Raw genomic sequence first — 27,411 nt, forward strand, 5'->3', positions numbered from 1 at the left:
CTGCAGAAAAAAATCCCTTTAAAACTCTCCTGCCATATACAAATACTTCTCAGCCGCTTATTTATAGATCTCATTTTTTTTGGTGGGAGTAATTTTCATTTTTATTTTCCTAAACTATCGACATGTGTGAGCCGTGAGCACCTGAAGTCCCTTATCCCGCCAGCTGCTCTGAACCCGCCGGGCCTGATGGATGTTTTTCCCTCGGCGGAGGCCGGGCTCCGACATCCCCGCTCCCGCCCGGGCGCAGGCGGGGCGCTGGGCCGTCCGGCTCCCCTACGCGGCTTCGGTTGCCGGCGTGGGCGGCCCCGACGGGGCGCGCCTCTCGGCGGCCGGCTCGGGGTTCGCGGGCGCTGCCGGGCCCGTCGGGACGGCGGGGCCGCCGGGGACCTTCTCCCAGCCCGCGGCTGTCGAGCGGGTTTCGCTCGGGCGGGCGGTACGGGGTGGCTGGGAGCGCGCACCGGCCGTCCCGGCGGGCGGCGCGGGCCCCAGGTCCCGCCGGTCGGTTTCAGCCCCGGTGTCCCCGCCCTGCCCACCCGCTCCGGGACACCGCCGCCGGCACCTTGGGGCGCCGTGCGGCTCCCCGGCCGCCCGCGCTCCGTGCGCCGCGGGAGGAGCGGCGCCGCCGGCCACGGGAAGCGGGCCGAGCCGAACCCAGCCCAGCCCAGCCCAGCCCAGCCCAGCCGAGCGGCGGGGCGGGCGGGGCCGGGCGGCGCGGCGGAGCCACCTTAACGGCGAGCCCCGCCCCGGGCCGCGCGGCGCTCATTGGCGCAGCCCCGATGGCTGAAATTCATCGCTGAAATGCAAAACTTGTTGCTGCTCCGCCAGCGCCGGGTGAGAGCGAGGGAGCGCGCAGGGGAGCGCGGCGCAGCCCTCCAGCGCCCGCACGCAGCGCCGGCCCCGCTGCCCGCCCCGGCTCCGCTGCCGCCGCCGGAGCCCTGCGAGCCGCGGGCAGCGCACGGCGGGCCGGCGATGCGGCGCGCAGCTCCTGGGCGCCGGAGCCTATGAGCGGCGGCACGCCGCCCCGTCGGCTCTCGGGCAGCGCAGCGCGGCCGGCGCCGGGCGGCAGCGAGCGGCGAGCCGCCGGGGTGAGCGCGGGCGGGCGGCCGGTGCAAGCGGCGCGGCGGCGCGGCAGGATGTGAGCGGGGCGGCCGAGCGGCGGCCGGGACGGCGGAGCGGCGCGGAGCGGCCATGCCCTTCTGAGGAGCCGCGCAGGATGTTCGGGCTGGAGCAGTTCGAGCCGCAGAGCAGCAGCCGGAGCGGCGGGCAGGCGGAGCGGGGCTTCGGCCAGCCCGGACTGAGCATGAGCGCGCACTTCAAGGCGCCGGCCTTCCCCGGCGGCGGCCCGGCGGCGGCGGCGGTGGACCCGGCCCTGGGCGCGCTGGGCGAGCCGCCCCTCCTGGGTATGAACATGAGTCTGGCTGGAGACGCCTACGGCTTCCCGGGCCGCGGCCCCGCCGAGCTGCACGGCGGCGGCATGCAGCCGCCGGTGCACGGCTTCTTCGGCGGGCAGCAGCCGCACAGCGGCCACGGCGGCGCCCACCACCCCCACCAGCACCCCCCGCACTTCGGCGGCAACTTCGGGCCCGACCCCGGCGCCTCCTGCGTGCACGGCGGCCGGCTCCTGGGCTACAGCGGCGCGCTGGGCGGGCAGACGGCGTTCGCCGACGGCTACGAGCACATGGCCGAGAGCCAGGGCGGCGAGGGCTTCGGGCAGCAGCGCCCCGGGAACCTGCCCGACTTCCAGCACCACAGCGCCGGCGCCTCCAGCCACGCCGTGCCGGCGCCCTGCCTGCCCCTCGACCAGTCCCCCAACCGCGCCGCCTCCTTCCACGGGCTGCCGGCGGCCGGCTCCTCCGAGCCCCACGGCCTGGAGCAGCGGCGGCTCCCCGCGCAGGGCGGTGTGGACTCGCTGGAATACAATTACCCCGGCGACGGCTCCGCCGGCCACTTCGAGCTGCCCGTCTTCTCCCCGTCGGAGCCCGAGGGGCCGCTGCCGCACTACGGCGGCGGGCGGCAGGTGCCGGCGGGCGGCAGCTTCGCGGGGGCGCCTGCCCTGCCCCGGGCGCCGGCCATGACCGTGGCCAAGGCGCACCCGCCTCAGCAGCACGGCGTCTTCTTCGAGCGGTTCGGGGGGGCGCGGAAGATGTCCGCCAGCCTGGAGCCGGGGGCCAGCGCCAGGCACCCGCTGATGCAGCAGCAGCAGCCGCCACCGCCGCAGCCGCCGCAGCAGCCGCCGGGCTTGCTGGCCAGACAGAACTCCTGCCCGCCAGCCATTCCTAGGCAACAGCAAACAGAAGCCAACGCTCCCAACCCCAACTTGCAGGACAATGGGCCCATAATGCAGAACCAGCATGCACAGTTTGAATACCCTATTCACAGACTGGAGAACAGGAATATGCATCCCTACACCGACCCCGTGTTTAATATGCAGCACCCTCCTCCGCAACAGCCACCAAATCAAAGACTGCAGCACTTCGATGCCCCCTACGTGAGCGTCGCCAAGAGGCCACGGTTCGACTTCCCCGGCAACCCTGGCGTTGAGCGCTGTGCTTCCTGGGGCAGTGGTATGCACGGCCCCACCATGGAGAGCCACCTCTCCCCAACGGCCTATCCCGGCCTGCCGGGCGAGTTCACCCCGCCAGCACCCGAGGCCTTTGGGGGTCCGCTGCCGCATGGCGGCCCCGAGCACCCGGCGCTGGCACAGCGCCAGAATGCGGCCCTGGTGATGAAGCAGATGGCCTCACGCAGCCAGCAGCGCCTGCGGCCGCCCAGCCTGCAGCAGCTGGGACACCATGGCGAGGTGGGCCCGCCTGGCGGCCTGCCCCCACCTGCCTTCGAGCGGGAGGCCGGCAGCGGCGGCCGCAGCTTTGACCCGCCGGCGCCGCACCTGGCCCCCGACAGCGCCTGGTTCGCAGGGCCACCGCCGCCCGGGGAGCTGCTGCCACGGCGCATGGCGGCGCCAGGGCTGCCGGCTGAGGCGGCCCCCCATGAGCTGGGCCTGCAGCCGGGCGGTGCCGCCGTGCTCTTCCGACCAGGTGCTGGCGGGCTGGGGCTGCAGGAGCCGCTGCGGATGGCGGGCGAGGGGCCGGCACAGGCCCTGCCCTCGCCCGGCGTCCACCCGCCCTTTGCGCCCGCCATGGGCGGCCTCTCACAGCTGCAGTCACCGGGCGGCGGCGTGGCGCTGCCCAGCGCCCCCACTGAGCGCCGCGGCCCTGCCGACTTTGCCGCCCAGCCCGGCTTCCCCTTCGCGGCAGCGGCACGACAACCAGCGGCCCATGGGGCCGCGCCTGCCCTCAGCGCCTCGCCGGGTGCCTACCCGCCACCCCCACCTGAGTTCCCCCCACCGCCACCACCACGGCCTGCTGCCAGCAAGCTGGGCGCCCTGTCGCTGGGCTCCTTCAGCAAGCCGGCCAGCAAGGACAACGTCTTTGGGCAGAGCTGCCTGGCCGCCCTCTCCACTGCCTGCCAGAACATGATCGCCAGCCTGGGCGCCCCCAACCTCAATGTCACCTTCAACAAGAAGAGCCCAGCTGAGGCCAAGCGTAAGCTCAGCCAAGCCGAGCCCGACCCACCGCCGCCCACCGCCCCGGACTACTTCCCGGCAGGGCCGCCGGCAGGCGGGGGTGGTGCAGGCAAGGTGGCGGGCACTGCCCCACTGCTGCCTGCCGAGAGCAGCCTCTCGCCTGGGTACGCGCTGGAGCCAGCGGCCAGTGGTGAGGGGAAGGCGGGCGGCGGGCGGGGGCGGGGCCGCCGGAAACGGGACAGTGGGCACGTCAGCCCCGGCACCTTCTTCGAGAAGTTCTCGGCCGCGGAGGGCGGTGGGGCTGGTGTCAGCCCGGGGCAGCCGGCAGTGCCAGCGGCGGCGGGGGGGCCGCCGGGGACTGCGGGCACGGAGCGCGGTGGGGGTACCCCCCACGACAAGCCCCTGACCTCGCCCTCCTGGGGCAAGGGTGGCGAGCTGCTGCTGGGGGAGCAGCCTGACCTGATGTCCTCCCTGGACAGCGGCATCCAGAGTGTGACCAAGTCGGACGGCAGCTCCCCGCACGTGGACTTTCCTGACGAGGTCAGCACCAGCTACGGCAATGAGGACGAGGTGTCCTCCAGCTCTGACAACGCCGTCTCCAAGCCCACCCGCAGCCCGCTGCTGGGTGGCTCGCCCAAGCTGCCCCGCGGGGAGCACGCACTTCTCAATGGACAGAAGCCCCTGGCTCTCGGCCTCCTCAGTACGTCTACCTCGACCCCTGACAGCTACGGGCTCAGCACCACGGCAGGCGCCCACCCTGGCACGCCAGGCATGGAGCAGGTGCGGACCCCCACAAGCACCTCGGCCCAGGACGAGATCCACCCCCTGGAGATCCTGCAGGCGCAGATCCAGCTCCAGCGGCAGCAGTTCAGCATCTCGGAAGACCAGCCCTTGGGGCTGAAGAGCAAGAAGGGGGAGTGCGCAGGGCAGAACGGGGACAGCGACCTGGGCAGCTGCTGCTCGGAGGGCGTCAAGGGCGCCATGAGCACCATTGACCTGGACTCCCTGATGGCAGAGCACAACTCCACCTGGTACCTGCCCGGAGAGAAGGCCCTGATGGAGGGGCAGGAGGAGGACAAGCCCATGGCGCCCTGGGAGAAGCCCAAGCCCACAAACCCCAGCAAAGAAGGTATCGGTTGTCCTGCGCGGGTGCCGGCCCAAGGGGGGGCGGTGGGCTCCTCGGAGAAGGGGAGGTGGCGAGGCTCTGGCCCCGGGACGCCGGGCACACGCCAGCCCCAGAGCCGCTCCACCCCTGGCAGGGACCATGGTGGGTGCTGGGCACCTTCCTGTGCTGGGCTGGGGCTGCGGGATGCCAGGTGGCTCTGCTGGGGTGGCCAGCAGCAGGGACGAAGCGCCTGCTGCCTGGCCGGCCCCGGGTGACGGCCGGCCCCGCGGTGGTCTCTGCTGCCATCCCCATCGTGCCTCCTAGGGAGCGGTCGCCAAGGGCTGCGGCAGCCTGGGCTGGCGCGAGGCTCCCAGCGGAGCCCCAGCCGTGCTCCTGGGCCTGGGGTGCCGTGGAGGGGGGCTGCAGGAGTGGGGTGCTGAGGAGGGGGCTCCCGCAGAGCCCCGCTGGGCATGGGGTGCTGAGGAGGGGGCTCCTGCAGAGCCCCGTGCCAGCCGAGCCTTCCAGCCATTTCCCCCAAACTGTTACAGAGATCTTCCTAAACCGTGAAAACAGCTCACTAACAGAATTTGTTAGTGGTGCTGTGTCTCCAATTCCAGGTATTTCCCTGCTTGCATTAAGAGCCTACTAGCAATGCGAAACTGAACTGAAAGGCTCTTAACATTTTTTTTTCTTTAATAGAAAGGCAATTTAAAATAAGGCTCTGGGTCTGCTGGTATAGAAGTTGCTTAGTTGACAGATGTTTAATTTCGACATTAGTTGTCATTTTTGATCCTTCCCCGTGTCCAGAGGGCATCATAATTCCCCAGGCTCAGGAAAAAAATATTTTAATGGAAAGCTCTCTATTATAAAAGCTGTTTAAGAGAAAGATGATTATAGATTCAATTGGTTTCTATTTTATCTTATCAAAGCCTATTTTCTAAGCCGCCTGACCGTATGTGCGAGTATTACAATAGATGCACGTGCGTGTACCTGCTGTATGAATGCACGCAGGGAATTTTTTGATGTGTTATAAGTACCCGTGCATAATTTACGCAATATAAACTTATTATTCATGCCTAGGAAAGTTGATGTTTTGGTACCGCTAGTGTAGTTTGAAATTGTTTTCATTACATCTGGTTGTACAGACTGACTTTTTACAGTCCTCTGCGTTTAGTAATTTTGCTGAGAAGGGTGTTGCGAAAATCAAAAGGGAGCTGGTTTGAAAACTGGGCAATTTCCTACCCCCAGTTCTGGTTGGCTTTCCAGCTTTGGCTTTCTGAAGCGTGAATCCTAGCCCCCACGGTTTGTCTCTTTGTTCGTGTTTAATGCCCAGCGCTGGAGACTCTCGTTTCAAGCAGGAGTGTTTAGCATGCACAGCAGACTCTAGGAAGCCCATCAGCATTCTCCATGCTTCACCCAGGCAAGGACATAAATTGGTTTGTTTGGGGCCCTTCTTTTCCATTTTTAAATGGAGTTGCACACAGCATCCTTCCTGGCCCCTTCTCTTTTATTGTTTCTTGTACACAACATCTAGATCTGACTGGATCAATAGCTAGTTAGCACAAATCACAGTTCCTGTCACTTCTACCTTGGCAGACTCGAACACATATATACGTTCTCTAACAACACCCCCCTGCCCGTTATGTGTGCACTCTCACGCACACACACACACTTCATACAGATATGCAGATCTACACACAGTGCAGTATTTAGAAATAGATTTTAAAAGAGTAACTTATCCCATAGGTCTTAATTTCATGGATTTAAAAAAAAATAATCCTGAACAGCACATTTATTAAAAGTGTAATTTGGCTTAAAATTACGTATATTTTGTGTATATGTGTCATATGGAGCGATGCTTTCTTTAACGTGTTTAACAGCACTCCTACGTTCACTTTGATCGCCACTATTCTTAGTAACATCTAGTGAAATAAGTAATTGCTTTCTGGTCGCGATAACCACAATGTTGCTGTTAAAACAGTTCATCACTTGGAAGGAAAACCATTTAATCAGTGTTCCTATATAAGGATATGTTTTAGTATTTCGGAGGCTTAACATAAAACAGCAAACCAGTTTTACAACAATGCATAGAGGCATGCGTTTTGTTTCACACTTTAGTCACTTGAGGGATTTGAATGGGCTGGTTCTTCGGATGAGGAAATTCATATAGACCAGCGGAGAATTTACTCCAACTGTTGTTGGAAATGATAAAGATACAATAGGTGAGACAAAACAGGCTGTTCTCCTTGGTTAGTAGACATAATTTAACTTTACATTGCCATACCCCCGAGTGTTTGAACCTGTGTTTAAGAAAAGGCTTTATTTATCCAGTGATGGAGATTGTAAACGTTTTTAGTCGACTGGGATTTGCATCCGTGGTATTTGTTCCAGCAGTTTCCCGGTGTGTGCGTGCAGGGTGAACGCGCAGTTTCAGACAGCACTCCTCCAAATTTCAAGCAGTTCCTAAATGTGCTTAATACTGTGCTGGGGGAGTGTTCACCATTTCGTAGCAGTGTGGAATATTATTAAGAGCGAGATTAGTCGATAGACCCAAGTTCCCTCACCAACACATAGGCATTGTTGGTGGGCTGCTTAATTACACCTGCCGTGATGGGAGGGAAGGCGTTCGGTGATTTATTCCTATTGTGGCATGGCTGCAGTCTGCACAGGCTGCTCCGCAGGCTCTGGGCAGGGCGGAGGAGGGGACGGCGAGTGTCGGTGGCATGTTCCCCCTCGGCGGAGCGCTGGGTTCGGCGTCCGCTTTCCCGCGTCGCGGAGCGAGCGTGCCAGGGAGCCAAGGCTCCGGCTTCGCTGCCGGCCGTGGAGGGGCAGCTTTGGAATGGACAGGCTCCCCGAAACGCAGCAGAATCGGGAACTGTTCAAATACTCCGTTAATGCCTGGATTACTGGGGAAACAACTTGTTTGAGTTGTTTTAATGGCTTCAGATTCCTTATAGCTCATCTCTTTTTTCTCGTAATGGCATTAAAATGATTTGCTAATATCTAGCAATCTGTGTGAGCTGTGAGTTTCAAAGGTAGATGGGAGCAGTTAATGTTATTTCAGACACCTGTGCTGCAGGTGCCCGTGTACCATGTACACACCTACATCATTTAGTGATAGCCTTTAGCAAGTTCTGTGCATGTGTTCACATTTTGTTTCTGAATATATCATTATTAATGCTGGCTGGACATCTCTTTGCTGAAATGTGACTTTCCGTAAGGAGTTTTCTCTGGTACATCATTTCTTGTACTAACATGTTTTATGTGAAGTGGCTGATAGCTTGTTTTTTTCCCCCAAAATGCTTTCTAAAATTTCATGTTTTCCTCTGCCATGCAGCGAGAGCTGGGGGTGAAAGATAATAATACTGAGTCTAGGGAAGGTCGTGTTGACTTCCAACACCTCAGCTCTAGCTAACAAAGAATAACCAGATCAAATTCACTTAAAAACACTGGGCCAGTTTAATGGGGTTTTGCTTTGCCTGGTTTGACTGAACCAGAACAATTTTCCATTCAGTGAAATGTTGATTAGTATTCCCTAGAAACCTAGTAATTAAGTTCTGGTGGGCTTTTGTTTTTAGTTTTTAATTGAAATTTTGAAGGTCCCATACTGCAGATGTCAGGTGAAGACATCAATACGTAACGTAGAACCATGCAGGTGTTGATTGGAAAAAATATGTTCAGTTGCTCAGTGGCCGCTGGGCTCATCCGTCCGAGCTGATGGGCACGTGCAGTGCAGCACAGTTAGTTTTCGTCTTTGAGGTTTTGTTAATATTTCATCGTAACACTGAACCTATCATTTGAATGAGCCAGCAGGCCAAAACTCTTGACCGAGCAGTATGTGACGTTTGTCAATTACTACCAAATACATTAACAAAGGTCAAATTTAGTCCAGATGCGGTAGGAGCCTTTGTTTTCTTTCTCTTCCTAGTATGTTCTGCTGCGTGCTTTTATTTTAAATACTGCTAAATTCTTGTAGAGGCTTTCAGACTGAGTTTGTCAGACCTCTTGTGAGGTATTTCAAACACTTAAATGTCATTGAAAGCAATATGTGATTTGGAATGGGTTTGTGCTGTAGTAAGGGTTGTTGGAAATGAGTTCACTGACGAAGCTCAGCGCACTTTGCAGCGATGGATCTGTGATTCCCGATGCTGCTTTGTTTGCTTGGAAGGGCTGTTTAAACTTACACAAGGAATTTTAACAGTTAGTGAAAAAATGCTATTACCTGTGCCAGGAAGTTACGATATACTCCACAGATATGAAATACACATCTTTAATAAATGATCTGGATTAGCATGTAGATTTATGAGGAAAGAATACTCCCGTTGCATATCGTAGGAGAGAGTTCAGTGTGTGTTAGATTTGGGTTTAATATGATCTTTTAAACTCTTCTGACCTGTTAAAAAAAAAAAAATATTGAGAGGTTGCCCCTGCTTGGCTTGGCTTCATGTGAATGACAGCAATACTCTGTTGTTTACTTTGACTGGCTATCATTTTTAATATTTTCTACTAGAAAATGGTTCTGTTTAGAAATGTTTTCCTTTGTTTTATAAACATTTTGCAGAGTGTTTGTAGACCTTTATGGAAAATATTAGAGAAGGCAAGGGGCAGAGTTTTCAATATTACTTGCTATTGCTGCTGTAATGCATTAAGATATTTAATGCAGAAAGTGTGTGAATTTATTGGCATTTCAGTAACTGCTGTAACCACTGTTTGCCTTTACATCCATCCATCTATCTATCTATCAATTTTTGGTCTTCAGATTTACTTGTTCTGCTCATTTTAGTGAACAGTCTAGCTGTATTTGAATTAATGCAGATCACAAATTTGGTTTGCGTCGTGCTGCTTTCTTTTACTAAAGTTTGTTATTTTATAACGGCATGTTTAGTTGTGAGGTTGGTTTTAACTGGGTTGTTTTGTACACGCTTCGTGTGGGTGAGTGCGTGAGACAGACTTTGGGGAATATAGTTCTTGAAAATGGTGTGTGAATGTGTTTCAGATCTTTACATATGATGTAAAAGGAAATGGATTAGACTTAATATTTGTATATGAGCTTAGATGAGAGCATAGATTTATTCTGTTCTGTGATGTATTACACCATGTCTGCTCTTAATTTTTAATGTGCAATACCTGTTTTTTTACCAATGACCTGGTGGAATGCTCTGCCATAAAACTGCAAATAAGTTTTTGCTAAAAAGAGATATTAATCGGCAATACCTACAGATACAGTTTGTTGTTACTTGTATAGACCAAAGGATAAGGCATTAAACAAAAGTCTAACCTAAAAGTATATAGGCTGCTTTTATTTGTAACAGCTGACTCCCAGCTTCTGCAATGTTCTGTACCAAGGAGAGGTTTTGGTACAGCAAAATGTCTTTATGTGGCCATATAAAATTTTAGTAGTAGACAAATTACTGTGCATTTTTAGTCTGTGGTTTCTTGTGTATTTCTATTAAATAGCAGTATGAGTAGAGTATCCACAGAGGGTGTAAAGCCAGCTCTAAAACTAATCTTCTGGTGGCCTAACACACACTTTTTTAATGCTAAATTTACTGAAATATCGTAAACGGTTTAATTACATAATTCCTAGAGCACATTGAGAGTATCAAAAGAGACCGGTCAAATTGTGGTTAGTGGGATCCTTTCCTGTTTTGTCACTAGCATAGAATATATCGTCTTTAATGTGTTTCACGCTGGAGTGCTTCATATGCGCACAGCATGGATAGCGTGCGTCAGGCGCCGGATACCTGCCTGTCCGTCGTGGCCACTGCTCCAGCCAGCAGCCGGCTTTCTGTCAAACTGTTCTGGTTTTTCCATTGAAAAATTGAAGCCCTTGAAAAGAACAGAGTTTGCATCTGTAAATACATGCTTATAGTTTGCAGGAGATTTTTAAGATTGATGTGTTGGTTTTTATTAAATACAGAATTATTCTTGTTTAGTTTATTTGAGGGGCATTTTTAAAAGAGAGAGCTTCCATTAATGAGGTATATTTAGAACATGGCTTGCTTGTGCACTTCCTCAGCATCAGTTCTTGGGGCAGGGGACCCTATGGAAATTAAATAGGTGAAGCTGTGGAATCTTCCAGGAAATTCAAGGTCCGCCCTGACTTTCCTGATCTTGGTTAGATTTCTCAACTTTTAAAATGTAAATCTGAATTTTTGCTATTCTGTAGATAGACACAGTTTTGCACATAATGATAACATGGCTAGCTTATGTAAAAATACTGATATTCTTTGTAGTTAGCTGCTTTTCCTTTGCAAAACACTTCTGTGTTAGTGCAGCTAAAACATTACAAATTATTAGTGACTTTTTTTAATGCAAATTTTTTTTTTTTTACAAATTTAAATATATTTTATGGATTATGTGCCAATGTTCCGAAGTCAAATAGCTTTTAAATTTAAAGCTGAGAATTGAACAGCTGGAGGTCTAATCCATTAATTTTTACAAGCTGACTTTCTTAATACTTCAAAGAGAACATCTTAGATGATGTTGCTTTGCTACTCCCCTCCTCAGCACCCCTTCTTCCCGTCTCCCCTCCCAACACCCCCTCTTCTAAGTCTTCATGTTCTGCTCATCTCCTGGCAAATGACAAAAGCGTATGTATGCGGGGAATGCATTTTCCTTAGTTGATGTAATAAGTTGTAAGACTTGATGATCCAGAAATGTGTATTCTTAGTGTTGCACTTTTTATCTATATACTGATGCAAAAAATATTGTGGTTACTGTTTTTCTAGTAGTCTTCTCCCCTGTACCTGAGTCATTTTTTGTAACGGTACAAGCGTTATCAATACAAGAGTATTTGTGTTCAGCAACCGTGTGTTCTGGGCTTGTGGCCTTTCGAGACACCTGGCTCAAACCTAGGGTGCATCCCTTTCCTATAGGATTGGGTCTGATGCATGATGGCATTTTTAAATAGAGTTTTCCCAAGTTTTGTCTTGCCCCTATTAGACAGTAAGTGTTTTATCGCATCTTACGCTTTCACTCCCCGAGATGCACATGTGTATCAGTCACGGGAAGCTCCTTAGAATGAACAGTTTCTCGTCTGCATGCTTAATTTCTGCTGGGAGTCTTTAGTTGCGCAGTTTGTGTCTGTTTGTTTTCAATTTTAGGAAATCTATTTGTGTCTGTTTAGTATTTTAACGTAAAAATGCAGTGCATGACACTGTGCTGTCTAAATTTTTATTAGCTTTTAAGATTTGTCTAAAGCTTTTTTTGGTTTCGTAAGCAGAAATCTGGCTATGTTTAAGTGCTGCTTTCATACATTTTTTACATTAAAATAAATACAGTTTATTTGAGTTTAAACACAAACAACGTGTGTGCGCGCTGAAGGGCTACGCTAGTTCTTTACTGCAGTGTTGTGTTAGGGACGGCGCTGCGGCCTCGCTCGGATGGCCAGCTTGCTTGAACTTTTGGAGATTTACCTTTTCTTTTTTTCTTTTCCCCTCTGTTCGGAGCATTTAAAAAACGAGATGAGGAAACTGAGTTGCTAGCTTGTTTTCTTTTAACTCTCATACCTTCAATTCTGACCGCTGGGCCTTTAGGACTTGATACTCTTGATCACAGAAAAGCCTGTAATCAGTCAGTAGTTGTGAGACAGCGTTTTTTAGTGGTAAAATTTATGTTTTTAGAGTTAAATCTGCATTTAATTAATTTTGTGAGTTAGTATTCACAAAATATTAGAAAGCATTTGTATTGCTAATAGAAAGATCATCCTGAGGCTGAGGAAGCACAGTTAATTGAAAAAGCAGCCGTTTGTAAAGTGAAGAAAATTTTAAAACATTTCATACCCTAATTAAGAGTATACTCCTGATTTAAAATTGAGAATATTAATTCGCTCTGTAAGGCAAATAGACTGAAAACCCCTGGAAACAGTCATATCCTTCCTTCCTCCTCTTAATCCTCTCCCAAAATGCAGTTTAAGAAGAAACACATTACTTTTTTTTTTTTTTTTTCCCCTTAAATGTAGCCTGAAACCATTTTGCTAGAAAGATGTAAATTGATCTATTAACATAGGAAATGAAGGCTGGACTGGGATTATTACCCGGTCACAGTTTTAGGATCTCTTTCCTAGAAGAATCTTCTAATTTTTTTTTGGGGGGGTGTGGGTATAATCTTCCTCCATAATGACATTTTAAAGCCTTTTGGTTGTGCATAAGAGAAGTCACGGGAAGCAGGGAATGCTGTAGTTGAAGGATGTCTAAGAGACTCAGATGCGAATGCATTGCAAGCAGGGCTGGGTCCCCAGGGACCGGGACTGAGCGTTCCCTCCCATCCACTGCTGGAGGTGATGCTCCGGTTGTCTGTCGGATGAAAACAGGCGGAGAGGGAACGTCTGCCTGAGTGTTCCCGTCTCCTGGCTAGATGGCACAGTCGGTCAAGTCATTACCATTGCACTTATGGATACTTGGGTTTATGTTTGATTTAGATTGTGGTGGAGTCCGGATTCAGGTCCGACTCTATTATTGTTTTTATTATTTAAGATCATATTTATTGCACCATAAATTGACACGGTGCTTTAGAAACCTGGGAGACGTTCCCAGTACTAAAGACTTACAGTCCACATGAGATAAAACAAACGTCATTCAGCCACGCAGCTGCCGGTTTAGCAGGGACTGGCGAGCCCGGGACTGACTGGCCAGTCCCCGGTAAACCGGCAGCTGCGTGGCTGAATGACCGTGGTGCCGCCAGGGCTTTGGCAGAGGATGGGGCGCACGCGGGGTCCCGTGCTGGCAGAGTTGGAGAGACCCTGGGGACGAGTCTGAGCACTTGGGTGCCCAACGGAGGCTGGCGCGCTGGGACCGAACAGTGCCGCGATGGAGCGTGCGACCGGGGATCTGGCTGCGGTGGTTAGGAAGTACATGTAGGCAGTGCATGGAAAGGCGGAAGGAAGAGCTGAGAGCCTCTTGTCCCACTCGTAATCTCATTTCTGCGTCGATCACTTGTTCCTTCGGTGCATTTGTTGGGGACGGTGCAGCCGTACTGCCCTCCCCAGTGGAAAAACACAAAAAAAAGAGTTATGGCACTTCTTTTCCAGTGTGTGTGCAAATTTCTGAATTAATTTCTCAGTCTGAGCAACAGGAAAAGAAACCAAACTGATGTGGAAGGAGTTTGATGCAATGTGAGCTTTCACCTCCTCCAGACGCCTGGGGATGGAAGCATCACCACGGGTGGGCTTCTCCTCTCCTCTGTGCAAGGGGAGGGGAGGATCCTCCCCCACCAGGACCTGACCTCGAGGTTTGAGCTATCCGGTACGTCACAGCACTCCGGTATGACTTAAACCTAGAGTGGTACTGATGTACTATTGCTAGAAACAGGATATCCCTTAGACGTGTAAGGCAGGCAGATAACTTTTTGCATTTAATGTTACAGGTATTTTTGATTTCACCCACTTGTTTTGTTAATTTTTATTAGTGCCAAAATGTTAGGCTGAAAAACTTTTTTTGCTTAGTCTGAAGAGTAGCCCAAATTTCAGCCCAAATACAGTTTTATAAGGAGGAAAATAATAAATGTGCCTATTGTTTGTATTCTAGAAAAAAAAAAAAAGGAGTTCCCCAGTAATCGTAATAAAAATTACCACAATCTATGAGACAATAATTCTGAAACACTTTAAAAATAGTATTATCATTCAAAGTGCAAAGCAGCTGGTATTTTATGATGGAACAGATTTTATTGTTGCTGGATATAGGGTCAAACACTTGCAACACATTCTTGATTTAAACAAACCAAAAACACAAGTGCTTTTGTAAAGATAAAATCAGTATGTTGTGGGTTGTTTTTTTTTTTTCCTGGATGCTGTAGTTCCCTTCTCTACCTCTAAATATAGGCACATGCTGTTCTTTTTATGCTGGGAGAAACAGCTAGCATCCCAAGTCCCTGTGCTGTTTTTACCACGCCATCGTTCTAGAGGCAGAGGCAAAAATAGGACTGTTTCAAATATAATTAAAATCTCATACTAGCTATTTTGAGATAGGCAGATCATCACAAAAAGAGAGAGCAAAAGATTTCTTCATTCTGGTTCTTTTTTGTTATTATTATTTGCCATCAGTGGGAAGTTTCATTTAACCATTGTTAATTTGTTGTACTGTCTGCAAAATGGGTATGAATTGAGATGGCTCTAGAACTGCCCTGGGGTGCTGGGGCAATTGTCACAGGAAAAGCTACAGGGAGCTCGGGGGTAGCCTCAGTTATTTATTTATCTTTTAAACTTTGTGCATGCAAAGTAGTATTATATATTACGTGATAAAGTGATTTGTCCTGTAGATGAATCAGTTAGTGTACTGCATCCTGATTTTACTTACTTTAGCTGAGGTGCTCACGGGAATTGCAGAGCAGAATTTGCTGCTTGCAGCTGTAGGGCTCCTGGGTGCTCCGGGTTCCCGGGGGAGGTTGCCGTGGTCCAGGCCCTGCCAGGGCTTCCGAACATGCAGCTGAATGCCTGGCTGCTGGTGTGGTGTGGGAGTCTGGCAGCCATGGGCTGACAAACGCCGCTTTGGAAATGTGGGTTTTTTAACAAAGCAATGAAGTTTTACTCCAAATAATTACCCAAATGCTCCTGTATTTCATGTAGCTTTTTCTAGAGTGCTTTATACCAATGATGCTGAAATATTTCGGTTACAGATAAGAATACATTCAAAATCTCTTCCGTGCATCAGACAAGTGTGAGCTTCAGGAGCTGGAGAAACATGCAGTTGGAGAGATTGTGATACAATTACGTTTTTATGTCTACCTATTAAGCATAATGAAGGGTTCGTTGCTGGCCTTAAATTTGGAAAGAACTTACTGTAAAACTTAAAACAGAAGTAGACTCCTGTAATTACTGCTTTGCAGTGACGAGTACGGCTAGGTAAAGGGAGTAAAAACTATTCATTGTCCAACCGTATTTCCATAACTGCTGCACTTTTAAACATCTGTTTTGAAAGATAAAATTTTTTGTTCTACTAATTTTCAGAAGTAAGCTAATAAAAGCCAACACAGGAAAAAAAAAAGAGGTGAAGAATGTCAGATGAACAATGCTTAGAAAATATACAGCTTTAACTTCTTTTGTGAGCCCTGCTACGTTATTTGGAGAATCAGCTGACTTGTTTATTAAACGCAAGGCCAGTATACTATTTTGGTTTGTGTTTACTTGAGTTTGAGATATTTGATGATAAAATTTAGAATTTTAAAAACTTTGAATTTTATGTTTGCCTTTATTTGTACTAGATTAAGCAGACCTGGTAAGACATGGTTCAGTCAGTTCTGAGTCTGCTTTTGCTTTTACTTGACTTTATTCTTACTGCCTGATGGCAATATATCAGGCAAACTTGGATCATAGTGTCAATTGTTTGAAATGATTGTTTAGATTATATTCAGTTTCAAATGGTATGAAACTATTTGTAGTGAGAAATGAGCATTTGTTTATGATGATAAAAATAGTTTTTCATAGCCTACATTTTTTTTCATTGTATGTAATAGTAACTGTTATAGCTCAGAATATCCCTGTGCAGTTTTTCGAAGTGATAATGCAGCACCGTTTTGCTCTTTGCATGCATTTGGGACTGTTTCTACATTGAAGAGGAGCTGTTCCTGCTTCACGCAACGAAGAAGAGGTGGAAGACCAAACCTTTTCTTGTCTCTTAGGAAAAAAAACCTAAAAACACATGCTTTTTCTTCTCGCCCTCAAAAATTTGGCTTACATCTTTTAAGATGGAGGGGTTTTTTCCTTTCCTTTTCCTACCGTCTTTTAAGATGTGCTGTACTTGCCTTTCTCCTCCTTTTTGTGGAGCTTCTCTTGGAATCTGTTTTAAGGGGTTGTATTTGAAATGTTCCTGAAGGCTGCTCCTGCCTTCCACAGTGGTCGGGCCCAAATAGAAATGTGAAAAGTTCCCATTACTGAGCTGTAAAAGAATACTGTAAATGGGTTATGCAGAAAAAAACATTTAGATAAAAATGCAATTTTCCCTTCCACATACACTGCTAAGAATTAATAGCACATTCTTCCTAAATGGGTGTTATATTTTCACCTTAATGAAATTCTTTCCCAAACAGGAGTGTTTCATTTAAAATTTTAGAGCAAAATTGATCTGTCTTTATCCTCAGTGCTTCCCCCCCTTTAGTTAAATCTCACTGGAACGACTGCTGTGGGCTATCTGGGTACTTCATGGGAAAATAGGTGTTGGGTTCAAAGGTCAGCGTCACAACTTGACTCTCCATCCCTTCGCAGGGTATACCTGTCTGATTTCACATCTGGATTTGTGCTTTCCAATTGGGTGGTATGTGGTGTGCGTGCCAGCTGTGCTCTTACTGGCTCCGCTACTCGGCCTGTGGCCACCACGCGATGGAGGCACGAATATGTCACTTACCAGGTCGTTTTTGCCAGAAATACTCCCAAAGGGAGAACGGCCAAGCCCAGGGTTGTGCAGCCGCGTCGTGGCCTCTGCCAGCGCCAGCCCGGCGCAGGTTCGTTGTTGCATACCGGGAGCAGCGGTGGTGAGCCTGAACACGGCGTCACCTGGCAGCACCACGCAGCTGCTTGCGAAAACACACGGATGTTATTTTTAACACGTCCCTTTACTCTAGAAAGTAAATAACTGCCTAATTAAAAAAAGAAGGAGTCCTCTGTGGTGGCAGTGAAACTGAAGTGGAGATGCCCCCAGCGAGACTTGGTTTGCCAGAGGACGCTGCGGAGGACCCGCTCGGGGCGGTTCTCCGGCGCTCGGCACGGCCCGCGGCACCAGGAGGAGCGCTGCCGCTGCCCCGGCGCCAAGCCAGGCAGTGGGGCACGTCCCGCGGTGCTTTTGGCCGGTGGCATGGCGGGGGGGCGAGAGCTGCATGTCCCTGGGGGACTTAGTCCCCGTGGGACGCAGTGCACAGCTGGACCTAACGTTGCTGACGGTGACTTCTGTCTGTCTGCAGTGTTGGTGTCTCCTTGCTATTCTCCTTTTGGAGCAATTACATCTCAAACAGGCCCTGGTGTGTGGCCGGCGCTGGCTCTGTGCGGCCGTGGGTCGTTAGCTCATGCGTGTGAGAGCCGAGGTGTTTTTCCCTCCTCCTGGCAGCTCTCCCTGATGAGCGGGAGCGGCTCCGGTAGCGGTGAGTGATGCTGGTCCTTCCCTGGGCGCAGGCATTCGTGAGATAGGCGAGCGAACGGGGGTTATCACAGCCTGTCCAGCAAGTGTGCTGTAGTCACAACCAACCAGTCTCGGGCAGTGGAAAACCAAAGCACGTATTCATGCTTTTGAACGGTTTCCTTTTTAATAAAAGGGTTTTAATATAACGGTGAGAACAAAACTGTACTGCAGGAATAGGGCTAATAGAAAGATTCCTGCTTTAAGCAGCTATTCACTGCTGAGTTGCAGTGGGGGAAATGCTTTTATTAAATAAATCGTTTGGTGTTTTCATAGTATTAGTAAAATGGTTCCCACGTATAAGCAATACTCGTAACGATGGAGACACGGATAGGAGTTGATACAACTCAAAGTCTCCATGTTTAAAATAAAAATTACTTTGACAGTAACGCTGAGCAGCCTTTTGCATCATTTTTGTGACAAATTACTCTTCAAGGGACTCTGTGCTTGGGGTATCCCCCAAAATGTGAAATACAGGAAAAACGTAAGGCCTTATTTTCTCAAAGCAGTTCTGATGCCTGTAAAAGTACTCTGGAGCTCTTCTCCATAATGCTGTCTGAAAGTGTATTTTTTGGGCACCTTAGTTGAAACCAAAACCTAGCCGGGCTATTGCGGGTATCCTGCATTGGGGCTTTAATGGCTTTTTTACCCATATGTTGCTTCCCTGCCTGTGTTCAAAGGGTCTGCTCCTGCACAACTGCCCGACTGCAGGCAGTGAAAGTGTTGCTGCTGCCCTAATCGTTGTGTGAGCACGGTCAGATACCGAAGGAGACGGTGTTTGTGGTAGTCCACCTGTGTTTGTTTGGAAAGTTGGGGAGGAACTGCCAAGTGAATGCTCTTGAAAGTCATCTTACGCTCTTGTCACCTGGGTGACTTCGTGCCCGGGCAGGCAGAAGGAGCCTGGTCGCGCCTGTGCGCGTGTCGTGGGCCGGGCAGCGAGGTGCGGGCTGGGGCAGAGGCAGCTCGTGTTCTGACACGCTTTTTCCTTTTGGGAAGACAGCAGTGATCCATTCAAAACCACGCGTCTTTTTCAAACTCGATAGGTTGGAACTCTGCGTGTGCCGCGGGGCAAGGCCGGTCCTCGGCAGACACCCGGCAGCCGTGCCTTCGCCGCCGCCTGCGCGGTGCCAGCGCTGGGCCTGCCGCTGCCCGGTCGCTGCTTCCTGCGCCGCCGGGCGAGGAAACAGGTTCTGCCGTTCATTATTCAAGATGTGGTCTCAGGCTCCCCCAGCAAATAGTTACCGGCTCGTAGACGTTTGTGACTTTGCATTTGGGTTGATACCTTACTTAAGAGACTTGGCATTCATTTGTTTTCTTTCTGACTCTTACTCCGAACTAACACTGAGCTTAATCCAAACTCTGTTTTTGAAAGGGGTATTTATAGTCAGTGAGGCTTTGACTACTTCCAGTCGTCTTCTGATAGTCTTCCTATCAAAGAACAGAAAAATACTACGCTCCTCATTAGATGGGTTACATAATAGCTATTTATTCAGTCACAAAATTTCCCTTTTGTGATTCACTTTCTGTGAATCACAGTACTTCAGCGAAAACTGCAAATCCTGACTTTTACAGCCAAATAAGCAATTCCCTGGAAGCAAATGTGGAAAATTTAAATATTTCAGTGTAGTTCTTCGTAACTTGCAAGTTTTGTATTAATGGGACGTTGGCTCTTGAGTTTTTGTGTAAAATGAAATAAAAAAGAAAGCCCACAAAACTGATTGCTCAGAGTAACTCTGGAAGGCAAACATTTCTGAATATTTACAGTCTGCTTTCTCAGTTGTGGCACTTGAACGTGTGCAGGGTAGTGTACAGCGTTACACCCAGTGCTGTATCTCTTCGTTACTCGAAGTGCTCTGCAGGCCAGACGAACCCTGCGGCCCTGGCAGGGCAGGGCCACAGACGCAGAGGTCTCGATTGTCACCTGCCAGGCAGGACACACTGTGCAGAACTGGCTCTTCCCCTGCTCTTCAGGGGAAAAGATATACTAACCCTGGGTGTCTAAGTCTCACGCAGACATTTTATTGTTAGGAAATTGAAAGCTCGGTGTCTGAGAAGAAAAACGCAATACAACTAGCCAAACTGTGGGCGGCTCTCAGGCTTCCACGTTGGCTGTTTCATGCCCTAGGACAGGCGTGCCTGTCGTTAGAAGCGTTTGCTACCCTGTGTGAACGGTTAACCGTTCAAAGAGTGCTGCTTGATTCCACTCTAGGTATGAATTTCTTATGCGTCACTATTATTTAATTTTTTTTTTTTTGTGTTGGTGCTAAGTGTACCTGGCAGGCACGCTGCATACTCAGTTGCGCATTTAAGCATTGGTTGCTACAGAAGAATCTTGAGGGCCATTGTTTCCATCAAAAAAACCACTTCTCATCTTCAAAGTCACTCCTGTTACAATAATTTTCTCTTTGAACATGTCAGGATTCTGTCTTTGATTATATACTGGATTGTCTCTTGTCATTGCATAATGAATTTTTTTGGGGTAGACAGAGACATTTTTCAGTTCGTCACAGTTCATCCTCCATCCCAGTACTTCTTTAAAAAAGAGACTATGTTGAAAACAGGTATTTAAGAATATAGATCTTCAAGAAAATAACTGGTTTTGACTTTTTATTTTCCTGGGAATTTTATAAATCTGATGTCAAATATAGCTTTCTCTTACAATTTGAACTTAGACTTTCAAATTTCCCTTCCCCCCCCCCCCCTTCTTTTTGCTTTTGATTGCACCAGAAATGATTATTTCAGAGATTTTCTTCCATTTTTTCATTTGCTGTTTTTGCAACTTATACCACACAAAAAGAATAAATCTCTGTAATTCTACCAGCAGTTTATTCAGCTTTAGAGAATTTTTGAGGAAAAAAAAAAAAAGAGAATGGAAAAGGGAGTTTAGAAAATTAAATAATGCTATTCTTTTACCAGAAAAAGAATGTGAAAAAATAGGTGTTTCCATTTTGTGTACCACTGTTCTCTGAAGCTGGGAAAGCTTTAGAAAAGTAATGTTGGAAAAGAAAATGGGGAGAGATAAGTGATTAAATAAGCATTAACACTCATTTTTAAGGTTACTGAGGAAAAGGAAGAGAGGAAAGGGTGAACTCTCGTGGCCAACTTTTAAAATTTCTATGTGAAAATTAAAACCCATTTGGAACAATGAGTAGGCTGGTGCTGTGCTAGCGATGCCGTTCTGTCGGCCGGCTCTGCTGCTCAGCATCCCTGCTCCAGCCCAGCTCCTGGGCGAGGAGGTGGCTGTGTGGGAGAGGAGGAGGCATGGCTGCCAGCATGCCCTCCCTGCGGCGTGAAGGTCGGTCGCGTGGGTGGGTGGCTGGTTTTTAAGGTGGCTGTCTGACCTCGGGGACCAAGCGCTCTGCTGCCAGACCCTCCCTGCCCTGCTGTCTGTGGAGGACTGGTTCAAACCTTGGCAAGCGCTCACCGAGGCCACTTCCACCGGAAGCTGTTTTCTGGTTTATATGACGTGTACCGACGGTCTGTCCACTTTCCAGGGACAAGACCTTCCGTCGCTGCTGTGATGGGTGCTCGTTGGCATATTGCGGCTCTCCGAGCGCGGCGATGGGATGAAGGCGCCCTGGAAGCGGAGCTCCTCTCCCACTGCTGCTGAGGTGTGGAGGGACATGCCAGCTTTGTGGCAATTCACGGCTAATGGCTTAAATTGTGGTGCTCTCCACTAGTACGATGTTCACCTTGGATCAAAGGGCAGGGGGCCTCCAGAAATGGAAGGTGCCTTGGAAGGTTCCCCCAAGCCTCCCCGAGCAAAGTGAAAGCCGAGGGGCAAGAGCGTTTGCAATCGTCTTGCTCCGTGTGTATGTGCAATCTCTTGCATCACTGAGCGATGTTGATGCCACCAGGGCAATGGGAAAACTGGATGAAAATGGGGGATAATAGAAGCGCGGCAAGCACCGAGCAGATTTATCCCCTGGAAAACAGATATTCTGTAAGAATGGCAGGAGACCCCAAGCCCAGGTAAAATCTGCAGACCCGTATCTGGTTATGATTACGTGTGGGCATGCTTCCAGCAGGTTGTTGTAAAAATGCATTACTTGATGGGTATATTGCTTCAGAGGGTTAAGTACGACTAAATCAAAGATACTCTCTCAGTGGGGTATGCCTGCGTGGTTTCATGTGATGGAAGTCTTTGCCGTAGTGTTTGTGAATCCTGGCAGTGGTTGTAAACAGGCACTTTCTGCCCTTGTGTTTTGTGAGGAAAAGAGCTAAAAAGGACTCGCTGTATCTTTAAACTCGCGGATCCTCAAAACCTCCCTGGGATGTAGAAGGGGGAAGGGGCCCTTTCAGGATTAATTAAACGGAGATGTCTTGCTGTAAACTTCAGGGTTTACTGATAAACGCCAGCCCCTCACCCACGTCTGGTAGTGGCTGCTATTATTTAATCAGGGCTATTACAAGAAATCTGAGAAATCTTGCCTTTCTCCTCCTCTGTCTTCCATTTATCTGTCCTCCCAACCTGTTTGTTTGTGTACGGTTAAGTTTTCCATACCAGGGAGAAGCAGAGTGGAAATGTCAGGGGTCAGGCTGCAGGCAGGGCAGCCAGGGAGCAGGCAGCCCAGCTCCTGCAGCCTTTGACTTTCTGAGAAACTGGAGATATGTTTGTTCCAGGCGAGATTAACTCTTTCAGCACAGCTGCCTTCTGCGCAAGAAGACCTGGAGCACTGGAGGCAAGGTGGGTACGTTAAGACGCTGAGTTCAGTCTCTGTTCATGCATATATTCTTGCGGTCGCATTGATGATGGGTGCTCCTGCTGTCATTTCACTCGCCCTCTTATCTAAGCCCAGCAGGCCCAACATTTCATCTGCCTTGGCAGCTGTGCAGCTGGAGGATGAGGCCGCGTGGATCCAAACCTCTGAGAAGGATGGAGGATAGCATTATTTGTTGCAATGCTGTTATGGATACCTGTATTTCTCTGTGTGTTTTCCAGTAAACAAAGCATTCATCCATGAAGGGCATGATGTTGCTGTTTGGAGACACGCTTTTGAGTAGAGGCGTCACTCGGGGTTTACCACTCAGAAGATGCTTAAAAACCAGTCTGAATGCCCCTGCCTTCAGTATAACCAGTTTTGATGTTGGGCCAATTGACTCGGTCTCTCACAGGCTTTACGGTGTGGGTGGTGCGGTGGTTTACACCTGCAGCAGCCCTGGCTGATGGCGAAGTGAGAGCTGGGGTTCGGTGAGCGTTTTGGTTGTACGACTCAAGCTGTACTACCTGCATCTCGCCCCGCCTGTGTGAATGAGATGTGTGACTCAGTGTGACTCTGTTTGGGTGGTGCCTTCTTTGCATTTGTGTTATGGTAGTGAAGTGGGTGCTGAAGAGCCAAGACGTGCCTGGTTTGGCAGAGCTCAAAGTGCAAACAGTGCCCTGCTTGGGACAGTTGCAGGTGGAGATTACAAGGTAGTCCTTACGCTGTCGCATGGTAGCTTCTTTGTATTTGGCTTTATTTTGGTAGCAAGTTGTTTGTGTGGAACTTGCATGCATTGAGCTAACGGTCCTCTCTGCAGGGGCAAGGTGGGTGGGGGGCACGAGGTGGCAGTCACCCCGATGAGTTTCAGGGTTGTGTTTGCAAACAAAGTCCTTTCACAAAGGGGTCTCGGTCTTGCTGCTTTGTTTCTGATTTTGTGGACGTGTCCGTAAGCGGTAAAGGTCTTGCAGACCACGTGCATGGGAAGGTTATTTAGCTGTTGCCTGATCAGCTCACCCCCACAACAGTATTCTCTGCTACATAACTGCTTTGTAGAGGGGTGATGAATGCGCCACAGCACATTTCTCTGTTGCAACTTCTGTGAGTTAAGGAATGGTGTTGTCTGTGTCCGGAAGGATGAGGCCATTTGCACCAGCCTTCCCCTCCGATGAGCCCTGCCGCATGGAGAGCTGTTGGGGCAGGGGGACGAGTGCGCTGCCTGTCGCCCCTTGTGCTGCGCCCCGCGGGGCTGGGGCTCAGGGGGAGGCGAGGAGCTCCCTGCTTTCTCTGTGCTCCTCTCGCTTAGTGCTATGTGCATGCAGTATTTGTTTTAAACTTGCCTTCCTCCACCCCTCCCTGTTAACTTGGCTCATGGAAAGTGGTGCAGCAGGAGAGAGCATCGCTGCCTCTGGAGACGTTTCTCCTAGGAGCCGGGCGATCGAAGGGACCTGCCCTTCTAGTAGGATGGTCTGTGCTTCTGCACTGACCAAAGCTAAACCAGGATAATAGCAGTTGTTGCAAACAGCTGTAGTTGCGTACGGGACAGGAATGAACTCCCGTCTCTCGTGGGCTGCTCTGTGCAGAGCCGCCCGCAGTGAGGTCCCCAGGGACACGCTGTGCTCCCGTGTGCCAGTGCTTCGGTGCTGCTCAGCCCAGTGCCCCTGCCCTTGCCGGGGGAGCTGGTGCTTCTGGGCATCCCCTCCCCAAGTGCCGTAGGGCAGAGCCCACACAGCTGCCAGCATAGTGGGGTGAACTAATTGTCTGCCATTTTTTCATTTTCCAGGGATATTGAAATTGTTGTAGGTCATAAATCACGTGAGCATATGGCTAGAAAGGGAACACAGGCCCATATTTCAGCTTTGGGTTTGAAGATGAGACTGTCCATCCTGTGTTGTGCTGGCCCATTTTGTTGATTTACTGGCCTGTGAAACTTTAGAGTTAATTTTTTGTTGAAGCCGTGAAAGTCTGTCTACCCGTGACTTTCTTGCTTGAACAGCTGTTTGCTCCTGATTCGTTGCTATTCTGAGAATTTTGTGAAGTCTCTCCACAGTGATGTGACAATTGGAAGAAAAAGATGAGCTTATATTTTTCTCATCCCAATAGTGGCACTTACAGACGTACCAAAGAAAGCTAGGTTTCTTTGTGTGGGTTTTTTTTTAAGGTGGATTTCCTTTGCTGCCATTCCTCCTTCACATGGCTGCGTATTTCTTCTATCTGATGATTTTTTTTGCTTTTCCTTCAGATAGATTTAATTTTAAAACATGCTGTTCAAACAAACCCTGCTCCTCCATCAGATTTATGACCCCCAGCTGAATCACCACACCTTTTTGCTGCTTTATGGGATGTTTCTGAATGTGCCAAATCCATTAGACAACAACAATGTTTCCATCTTTTTTTCTAGCCAAGATAAAATTTTGGATATACCAGAATTTGGGATTTTTCTACAGCAGAAAAGGCCCAGCAAGAATTTACCCAGAAAGTGCATTTTGGGTTGATAGCATCAGATATCAGTCTGATTTGCAAACACTTAAATGTTTTCCAGCAGAGATTTTGACCCTTCTTTAACAAACTTAGGCTTCCTGGTGATTCTACTTTTTTAAGTTACTTTTCGTAGACTCTCCAGAAATTTTCCATGAATTACTACGAATTTGCAAACCGTGATTTGAAAACCATTGTTTCTGGAGTGTCATGCCTCTGCCTTCTGTGTTCCTCAGCACAGGGCGGGCCGAGGGGTGTCCATCTCCGAACCGCATCTCTGCAGGTGCCCTGGTGAGACCCAGCTTTGCTCTGGGGTCTCTGCTCTCGCTTTTCTCTTGCTCTGTGAGCGGTGAAATTGTTTGAGCTACTTTTGATTTTAGGGAGGCTGTTCATATTAGCCGGTACTGCTGAGACACCGAACTTCAGTTGGAGGTATCCTAAAGAGGAATGGCATGTATTTCAAGGTAATGCTATAAATAACTGATATAAAAGACCTAAAGATCCCGGATGCTCTTTCTTCTTGCTTATTGATAGCCTTTGGTAAATGCCAGTTGTATTTTCATGAATATCCTTGAGCTCGTGTGGTTTAACCCAGAGCGTTAATGTACATGATCACCATTTCTTGGTGTGCAAGAGCCTCAGATGTGTGAGGCCCCTGGGAGAGATTGACTTTGCCTGTGGCAGTTTGGTATTATGATCTCTCGTAATTGTGAGTTATAGATCGGGCAGAGGCACCTCCAGGAGCCGGAGGCAGCACTGGGAGGAGGAGGGAGGGGCTGAGGGGTGGGCAGCCGGAGGACCCTCGGTCCCTGGCCCTGGCAGTCAGGCTGGATGCAGCTCTGGCTTTGGGATATGAGGACATGGCTCCTCTTGACTTCTTTGGGAACAAGGCGACTAAACACATAAAAGTCTTTGGCCAGCTGTATCCAAGAGCTGGATATTTGCCTCACAAGAGACTGGTAATATTTCAGAGACAAATTCCCTTTTTCACACTTGGCTGACAAGTACTCATTCCTGAAACTAAGCGACCACAAACAAAGTTCTTTGAAGGGAATCTTCTTCTTTCATTCTGTTTTCACTTCATTTAAGGAAAATAGAGATTTCCGTGTATAATATGCAGGGCTTAAATATCCTACTTATTGTTGTCATTTTTTCCCCGGCAATTATGTAGAAGCTCTTGCACAAATCTGACAAGAGAAAGCTGGAATTTACATGTTTCCTCCTCTGTTGCGCTCTGTGCATAATCACCATCTATTCATTGCCTTTACAAACTCCATTAATACACCCACTTCCCTCGCCAGTGTGAGTGGGCATTTTTGTGCTATTTTTGGAGGCCTGCTCTGTGCATTGGAACTTGCATTAGGCTGAAGGTGATACTGGTACTTTTGACCTCTCTGTCCTCAAGAAGAAATGAGTGGCAGCAAAACTTACTCAAATGATACAATGGGTTATAGAATGAATCGGCGGCTCAAGTTGATGGCCCTTTCGGGCACCGTCTCTTGGTGAAGAGTCAAGCTGGTGGTGATGGTGCAGCGACAGAGCGAAGCTCAGGCCAGCTCGAGCCATTTTTCAGTATTTAACACGCATTAAAATTTTCTGTCACAATGGGAAAAAACAAATGGGGATCGATAAAACCCGGTAGCCCGGGACACCGACCGAAGGCAGTCTGACGCTGTCCGAGGCCGACAGCGAGCTCTCGGAGCGTGGACCAGTGGTGGCCACTTGTGCGGTGCCTGCGGGAGAGGGCAGGTCTGTGAGGCAATCCCGCGTGGGGAAATGACAGGCATTAGTCACCGTTAATCGGCTTAGCTCCTTGTTAAATGTCAAGGTGGCAATTTAATGCAGAACATTTAAGTAGCGTCTTTCTTCAATTTTGGCCTGTCCTGAAATAATACTAGACAGTGTCCAGGAACTGGTTTTACTTAAATCAGGGCATATTGAACAATTTCATATGACTTCTGTGTAGGCAGAAAATTCCACTTTGGATTTTATGAAAAACGTTTTATTTGCTTGTGCATTCTGGCTGTTGAGAGGTGGATTTCACATGGGCTGGAGTTGTGTGTAAAGCTGCTATGTGATAATTTGCGTGCATATGAAATAAATTTGAAAGTTTTGGGTGCAAAACCCAGCATTTCCTTACTCGTCATGGATGTGTGGGTTGTTACCCTCGGTGAAAATAGGCTCAAAGCATTTAGTTAGTGCAGGTGAGTGATGTACGCCAACAGCAAAGAAAACATGGGATCAGTCAGCCGATATTCACTCCTACTGTGGAGTTCTCCTTTTCATGTTATGTGCTGGATGCAGAGGTAGGGACATGGCTGAGACAGCTGCAGTCCTTTGGAGGGAGGGTTAGGAGAAGCCGTTTGTCCCAATGCTAGGTCTGAGTGTAAATCTGATGGAGCTGGCGGGTGGGATTTAGGCAGTTAACTCCTTTCCGAGATGAGCAGAAGTGCTCGTTTTTTTACAGGGGGAGGACAGGCCCCAGAAAATAACTCGGAGCTG

At 49.4% G+C, this 27,411-nt stretch overlaps 1 protein-coding gene across 2 annotated transcripts in view; it reads left to right on the forward strand.

Annotated features, from left to right (window-relative positions):
- Nucleotides 1-1,148: 1,148 nt before the first annotated feature.
- MN1 (MN1 proto-oncogene, transcriptional regulator) overlaps nucleotides 1,149-27,411 on the forward strand; it is a 114,739-nt gene continuing 88,476 nt past the window's right edge. For both annotated transcript variants that reach the window (XM_075167457.1, XM_075167458.1), the window contains exon 1: nucleotides 1,149-4,652. In XM_075167457.1, the coding sequence (XP_075023558.1) occupies nucleotides 1,214-4,652 (3,439 nt within the window). In that variant the 5' untranslated portion in view covers nucleotides 1,149-1,213. The remainder of the gene's footprint in view (nucleotides 4,653-27,411) is intronic.

This window comes from Calonectris borealis, chromosome 18 (genome assembly GCF_964195595.1).
Source record: "Calonectris borealis chromosome 18, bCalBor7.hap1.2, whole genome shotgun sequence".
Classification (NCBI taxonomy): Eukaryota; Metazoa; Chordata; class Aves; order Procellariiformes; family Procellariidae; genus Calonectris; species Calonectris borealis.